This window comes from Sapajus apella, unplaced genomic scaffold, assembly GCF_009761245.1.
Source record: "Sapajus apella isolate SASKATOON/1434 unplaced genomic scaffold, GSC_monkey_1.0 scaffold62, whole genome shotgun sequence".
Taxonomy (NCBI): Eukaryota; Metazoa; Chordata; class Mammalia; order Primates; family Cebidae; genus Sapajus; species Sapajus apella.
In genome coordinates this window covers 829,996-837,960 of record NW_022437002.1, presented here as the reverse complement: position 1 = coordinate 837,960, position 7,965 = coordinate 829,996, and the positions used below count along the sequence as shown (strand labels likewise).

At 43.9% G+C, this 7,965-nt stretch overlaps 1 protein-coding gene across 7 annotated transcripts in view; it reads right to left on the bottom strand.

The window, feature by feature from the left end:
• Positions 1–42: 42 nt before the first annotated feature.
• The window catches only part of GMEB1 (glucocorticoid modulatory element binding protein 1), a 51,001-nt gene continuing 43,078 nt past the window's right edge, over positions 43–7,965 (bottom strand). For 3 of the 7 annotated variants that reach the window (XM_032246603.1, XM_032246602.1, XM_032246601.1), the window contains one exon: positions 2,223–2,984. In XM_032246603.1, coding sequence (XP_032102494.1) covers positions 2,284–2,984 — 701 coding nt within the window. In that variant the 3' untranslated portion in view covers positions 2,223–2,283. Of the gene's footprint in view, positions 2,985–7,965 lie in introns of all 7 variants that reach the window. The other 4 variants (XM_032246606.1, XM_032246600.1, XM_032246604.1 and 1 more) reach the window with 3 other exon arrangements.

Below are 7,965 nucleotides of genomic sequence, written 5' to 3'. Positions count from 1 at the left end.
TCTGGTAGGTGCCTTCTTTAAAAAAAAAAAAGAAAGAAAAACTACAGGTCAAAGTTTTGTTTTTTAAAAAAAAATTCCTCCCACTCCTGAGGTGTGTGCTTTCTTTTTTGACCTATTTCTCCTTAAATTTGTCTGTAGTTTCCCTATATTCCTATATTTTTCCTAGTGCAGTAAACAATGCAATCAAAAAAATAAAAACCAGGGTCCACTCTTGCCCCAAATACTGAAGAGGGTCAAAGAGAAGGAATCACAGCACAGAAAATGGCCCAGCTCTAAATATACAAACAACATTAAAAACAAAACAAAACAAAAAATACCTCCCCCCAACATTACTATTGACATTCCTGCTACATTTCCTATAATATAATGTTGCAGACAAAGCTTCTTTCCCAGGGCATCCAGCTCACTCAGGAGACATGTAGTTGGTGCCTCAGGAAAGCCTGGGGGTGTTGAGTCCTCTCTGCCAAGCCTAAAGCTTTTTATGATCTCAATATCTCACAGAAACATCTGTGGTATAAATGAATCTAAAAGGGGATGAAGGCAAGCAGGCACCTGTCACGGCTCTCCAAATCAGCCAAAAAGCTGAAGAGCGTAGGTTCCAGGAGACAGGTGCCATTAAGAGTTGAGGGATGGAGGGCGGAACAAGAGGAAGCATCAAATGAGTGGCTGCTTTTGGTTCCAAAGCCAAAAAATGGCCCCACCAAAAATGGCAGCTGGAGTGATTGAGGAACTCCCTGTTCCTAGAGTCATGCAATGAAAATGATGGCCTTGGAACCCCATCCCTATGACAGCCACAGTCCAAGAACCAGAGCAATTTATATCACATTGCAGTTTCAGATGAATGAACTGATCCTAGTTTAGGAGGGTAAGTGCTTTGACAAAGTGTAGAACAAGGTAAGCTATTACCTTGAACCCCAAAGCACAACTACAGCATCCATGGCTTTCTTTTTTTTTGAGTCAGAGTCTTGCTTTTGTTGCCCAGGCTGGAGTGCAATGGTGCAATCTTGGCTCACTGCAACCTCCACCTCCCGGGTTCAAGCAATTCTCCTGCCTCAGCCTCCCAAGTAGCTGGGATTACAGGTGCCCCCTGCCATGCCCAGCTAATTTTTTTTTCTTCTAATTTTCAGTAGAAACAGGGTTTCACCATGTTGACCAGGTTGGTCTCCAACTCCTGACCTCAGGTGATTTGCCTGCCTTGGACTCCCAAAGTGTTGGGATTACAGGCATGAGCCACCACAACCAGCCTTGGCTTTCCATTTCTGCAAAGCCACAGGCCACTGCTGCCACTTGCTCTTTGAAGATGCACCTCCCACTTATTACCAGCCTCTTCTCAAAATGGCACTCATGGTACTAACTCTTGGAGATCTCCAGAGGCATCAGTTGTACCTCTGGAAGTAAGATGATTTCCCTGCCCCATATTTGCTGAAGCACTTCCCTTTCATTTATTTATTTTTTGAGACGGAGTTTCACTCTTGTCGCCCAGGGTGGAGTGCAGTGGTGTGATCTCAGCTCACTGCAACCTCTGCCTTCCCAGGTTCAAGCAATTCTCCTGTCTCAGCCTCCCGCGTAGCTGGGATTACAGGTGCCCGCCACCACACCCGGCTAATTATTTTTGTGTTTTTAGCAGAGACGGGGTTTCACCATGTTGGCCGGGCTGGTCTCAAACTCCTGACCTTGTGATCCACCCTCCTTGGCCTCCCAAAGTGCTGGGATTATAGATGTGAGCTACCACGCCCAGCCAATACTTCCCTTTTTAAGCTAGTGCTGGCATGCCACCTTCCCCTCAAAGTAGAGTCAACTTCCTTTTGTTTCAGAGTTTTGTACTGGCCACTGTAGGCCCTTTTCAGGATACAAAATAAAGTGCCCTTCTGCATCCACATGCGAATGGGTTGCCTTCCAGTGTCAGATCTGTGTTCCAGAGTTTGGTCAATGTATCTTTACAAGAATAAAACCACATGCCTACACAGACAGATGAGCCTGGAAATGGCTTTCTGGACAGGGTTACTTGATATCTTGACACTTTCCCTAAAAGAAATTACTTTCTTGGTGTAAGATGATTAGGACATTGAATTACCTACTCTCAACTTCTGAAAGGGCAGCTTGTTTTGTCCAGTTTTCAATGAGGGAGTGGGAGGAACCCAACATTTTCAGTTATAACAATAAGATTTTGTTTTTTTTTTTTTAAAAAAGGGTCCTATGTGGAAATGAGTGGGACAATGATAAAAATAAACAAATAATTAAAATTCCAAATCGAAACATAACTCCTGACCCTGAGATCCCCAGTTAATCCTCTAAGACCACAATCTCCACATTGTGAACTTGATGCTGGTGTTCTTCCATCTCAGCCACAACTTTCTCTTCAGTCCTCAGCTCTGTCTCCAAGATGACTGCTTTGCCCTCAGTATCTTCAGCCTCTGGGTCTGGGGCTGGGTCAATCTCAATGATGGTCTGCCCATCCTCTGAGGTGCTTTCAACAGCCTGAATTGCCGAGGTTAGGCCAGACTCCATGGCCACCAATTCCACAGGGCTCACCATGGTGGTCATGTTGCCCAGTGTACTCCCATCCTGCATGGCAGTAGAGCTCAGCAGCGCCAAGCTAGATGAAGGGTGGATGGTCACTGTGTCTGGTGAGCTGCTCTTGGCAGAGGAGACCACTGTGGCATAGCGGAAGAGCTGAGGGCCAGAAGGCAATGTGTGGACAGTCACAGGACTGGAGCCCTGGCTGAGGGTGGCCACTGGAATATTGCCCATGGAAAATGACTGACCCACTGGGGTGATAGTGATGGGTGAGATGACTGTGAATTGAGGCTGCTGGACAGGAGGAGAAGGGCTCAAGACAGTGGTGGAGGCTGGCCGCTGGAGCCGGGGCCTTTTTGGAGGCTTAGGAGTGCTCACAGGCATCAGTACCACATTTTGAACTGTCTGAGATTTCAGCCTGTGATCCTGGGCTTGCTTCTTCTGCTCCTCCAACTGGCGTTCCAAGTCTATGGAAAAAAAGAAAAGACATTGTGTGAAGGGAAGTAAAATCTTGGGAGTATTAAACTGAGAGTCAGGCTGGTGTCTCTGTCTGGTTTTATTACTAAGTAACCTCAGGCAAGTTGTGATATTGCTTTCTTTCTTGTTGTGTTTTTTTGGAAGCAGGGTCTTGCTATTGCCTGGGCTGGAGGGTAGTGGTTATTCACAGGTGCTATCATTGCACAATATAACTTGAACTTCTGGCCTCAAGTGATCCACCCACCTCACCTTCCCAAAGTGCTGGGATTACAGTCATAAGCCAGTGCACCCAGGCTGCACAGTCCTTTGGAACTGTCATGGACCTACAAAGGAGCTACAATGGCCATTCCAAAAAACAGTGATTGTCAATCTATCCTTCCAGCTGCATTGGCTGGAAAACTCCTTTGCTGGTGACTCAAATAGCCACAGTTTACCATTGTTGCCCAGGAAGGTCTACAGAAAGTTATAGAGGAAGTCCCTAAAAATTACAGAACTGAAAGAGGTCTTAGAGTTCAAATAAATTCATTTTGACAGAGATCCAGGGAGGGAAAATTAATAAATTAAGGTTATAAAGGTTGGACCAGGACAAAAATCTTCTAATGGCCAACTTCATTGCTTTTGCATTATAAATATGCCTATCACTATCCCTCTCCCAAGTGTCCAGTCCAACCTATGTGACCACTGGTGAGTCAGGTTCTACAACGGAATCTCTCTATTACTCAGTACCTCATAAGAACCCAAGAAAGAATCAGTTACACTTGTAGAACACTTTGTTCCCTATGTGTGAAACTGTGACATAATAAGAAATACATATTTAGTCTCTGCCCCTGGATTCTGGCACACAGCCCCTAAAACACATGGATCGCCAGAGTGGTAAATGTCTTTGTATCTTAATGAGATGACTGGTATCTAGGAAGCCCTAGATAGATTCATTTGGGGGCTGGTCACCAGAAAGATCCAGGCATGATTAAAGGACTAGGACTTTCAGCCATACCCTACAACATCCCCAAGGAGTGGAGAGGGACTATAGGTTGATTACCAATGGCCAATAGGTAATCAATCATACCTATGTAACGAAGCCTCCATAAAACCCCAAAAGGACAGGGTTCACAGAGGCTCAGATTGTTGGAGGCTCCTCAGAGTGGCGTGCCTAGAGAGTGCATGGAAGTTCCACTCTCCTTCCCACCTTGTCCCATGCATCTCTTCCATCTGGTTATTCATCTGTATCCTTTGTAATAACCTTCATAATAAACCCAATAAACATCAAGTGTTTCTCTGAGTTCTGTGAGTCACCTTAGCAAATTAATCAAATATAAGAAGGTGATTATGGGAGCCCCAATTTATAGCCAGTTGGTCAGAAGCACAGGTCATTTGCAGTTTGCCTTCAACAATTAATAGAAAAAAAAAAAAAAAAAAAAAAAAAAAGCCTAGGTCACAACCTGGGGCTGAATGAGAGGCAGTCTTGTGGGACCGAGCCTTACCTGTTGAATGTTGATGCTATATCCAGTGGATAGTATCAGAACTGAACTGAATTATATGATACCAAGACAGTGTCCACTGTAGACCTGATTGCTAGGTGTATGCAGAAAAACCCCTACACATCTAATTACAGAAGTGTTCTGTGCTGTATTGAGTGTATAAGCATAGAAAAAACATTTTGGTTTTTCCAATGACTCATATTATAAAACACCAAGAGCGGTCAGGCACGGTGCCTCATGCCTGTAATCCCAGCACTTTGGGAGGCCAAGGCAGGCAGATCACCTGAGGTCAGGAGTTCAACACTAGCCTGACCATCATGGAGAAATCCCGTCTCTACTAAAAATATAAAAAATTAGCCAGGCGTGGTAGCGCATCCCTGTAATCCCAGTTACTTGGGAGTCTGAGGCAGGGAGAATCGCTTGAACCCCGGAGGCAGAGGTTGTGGTAAGCTGAGATCACGCCATTGCACTCCAGCCTGGGCAACAAGAGGGAAACTCCGTCTCAAAAAAATAAAAAATAAAAATAAAACACTAAGAGCAGGCTGGGCGTGGTGACTCACGCCTGTAATCCAAGCACTTTGGAGGCCAAGGTGGGCAAATCACCTGAGGTTGGGAGTTCAAGACCAGCCTGACCAACATAGTGAAACCCTGTATTTAAAAAAAGCACCAAGAGCAAATCAGTTACTTGCTTGGAATAAAAGGAGCAGGCAGGGATCATGAACACTTTCAAAATTCATAAAATACTGCCTTTTCAGGAAAAAAAAATACTGCATTTCCCCTATCTTCAGTAGTAATAAAAAAACTATACACTGAAACAAGGTACCAATTAAATCTATAATTTAAAAAAATTTAAATCAGGAAACATTATAAATACCAACATCCAATGTGACACAAATTGGCAAAACCTTGTTGGGAATTTGACAATGGGATATAACAATCCATTAAAAAAAATTATCAATAGTATTTTAACTTCAAGCTTAGTCTTGGGAAGTAGTTTAGAAGAACATTTTTTTTTTTTTTTTTTTGAAATGGAGTTTCACTCTTGTTCTCCAGGCAGAAGTGCAGTGGCATGATCTTGGCTCACCGCAACCTCCACTTCCTGGGTTCAAGTGATTTTCCTATCTCAGCCTCCTGAGTAACTGGGATTACAAGTGCATGCCACCCATGCCCGGCTAACTTTTTGTATTTTTAGTAGAGACAGGCTGATTTTGAACTCCTGACATCAAGTGATCTGCCTGCCTTGGCTCCCAAAGTACTAGGATTGCAGGCGTTGAGTCGCTGTGCCTGGCCAAAAAGAACAGTTTTTGTTTTTGTTTTTTTTGAGACACAGTCTTGCTCTGTCACCCAGGCTGGAGTATGGAGGTGTGTTCCCAGCTCACTGCAACCTCTGCCCCTTGGGCTCAAGTGGTTCTCCTGCCTCAGCCTCCCAAGTAGCTGAGATTACAGGAACCCGCAACCAGGCATGGCTAATTTTATATTTTTAGTGGAGATGGGGCCACCACATCTGACCCAAAAAAAAACATTTTTAAAAAGGCCACTCACATTCTAAGAGAATGGAGGTTTAAAAAAAAAAAAAAAAAAAAGGCCAGGTACGATGGCTCATGCCTATAATCCCAGCACTTTGGGAGGCCAAGGCAGGCAGATCATGAGGTCAAAAGATCAAGACCATCCTTGCCAACATGGTGAAAACCTGTCTCTACTAAAAAATACAAAAATTAGCTGGGTGTGGTGGCACACAACTGTAGTCCCAGCTACTCAGGAGGCTGAGGCAGGAGAGTCGCTTCAACCCAGGAAGCAGAGATTGCAGTAACCCAAGATCACACCAGTGCACTGCAGCCTGAAAACAGAGTGAAAAAAAAAAAAAAACTAAAAATAAATACATAAATACATAAATAAAAGAAAAAAAGGGCAGGCATGGTGGCTCATGCCTGTAATCCCAGAACTTTGGGAGGCTGGGACAAGAAAATCGCTTTAGTCCAGCAGTTCTGAGATCAGCCTGGGCAGCACAGCAAGAGCTATCTCTACCAAAAACACAAAGGAAAAGAAAGGAAAGAAAGAAGAAAGAGAAAGAAGAAAGAAAGAAAGAAAGGAGAGAGAGAGAGAGAGACAGAGAGAGAGAAAGAAGGACATGAAAAACCAAAGGTTATGGTCAAATTCACTGCAATAAAATAACCTACTGAAGAAAATTTAAATGTCATCCCTAGAAGAACGTCCAGGTAAAATACTGAGTAGCAACTTGAAAAATATTAATAGGGCTGGCGGAGTGGCTCACAGTATTAATCCCAGAATTTTGGAGGCTGAGATGGGTGAATAACTTGAGCCCAGGAGTTTGAGACCAGCCTGGGCAACGTGATAAAACCCCATCTCTACCGAAAATCAAAAACAGCTGGGCATGATGGCACATGCCTGCAGTCCCAGCTATTCAGGAGGCTGAGGTAGGAGGGTCACCTGAGCTTGGGGAAGGTCAAAGTTGCAGTGAGCCATGACTGTGCCATTGCATTCCAGCCTCAGTGAGAGAGTGAGACCCTGTCTCAAAAACAAAAAAAAGAAAGAGAAAAGAAAATTATTAATATGTTATGGTGAAAAAAAGCAAAAACAAAATGAGTTTATATAGACTTTGATTAAAATCATCTGAAAAAATAAAACACACAAGGGATCAAAAGCCTATATTTCTAACAAAAACCATTTTTTCTGATTATTTAAAGGTTTATTTTCTTTTTTTTTGAGACAGAGTCTTGCTCTGTTGCCAGGTTGGAGTGTAGTGGTGCCATCTCGGCTCATTGCAACCTCCACCTCCTGGGTTCAAGCAATTCTCCTGCCTTAGCCTCCTGAGTAGCTGAGACTACAGGAGTGCACCACCACCATGCCTGGCTAATTTTTGTATTTTTAGTAGAGACAGGATTTCATCATGTTGGCCAGGATGTTCTCGATGTATTGACCTCGTGATTCACCTGACTCAGCCTCCCAAAATGCTGGGATTACAGGAGTGAGTCACCTTGCCAGCCTGGTTTAAAGTTTTAAGGTGACAGAAAGCACTGCATTAGGAGTAAGATGACGGAGTTCTCTTCTGGGATTTTCTGTCAAGTAGTGATGTGGCCTCAGGGCCACATTTATCCTCTCTGTGCCTCTACTGGGTCACCTGTAAAATAGGGATAATAGCCATCCCAGAATCTTTAGGAGGATCGAAACTCAATAAACTGAGTTTAAAACATAATCTGGGAAAAAAACAAAAGGAAACATATTTGGATATAAGAATAAACGTAAAGCCGGGCGCGGTGGCTCAAGCCTGTAATCCCAGCACTTTGGGAGGCCGAGGCGGGTGGATCACGAGGTCAAGAGATCGAGACCATCCTGGTCAACATGGTGAAACCCCGTCTCTACTAAAACTACAAAAAATTAGCTGGGATTACAGGCACGTGCCACCATGCCCAGCTAATTTTTTGTAGTTTTAGTAGAGACGGGGTTTCACCATGTTGACCAGGATGGTCTCGAT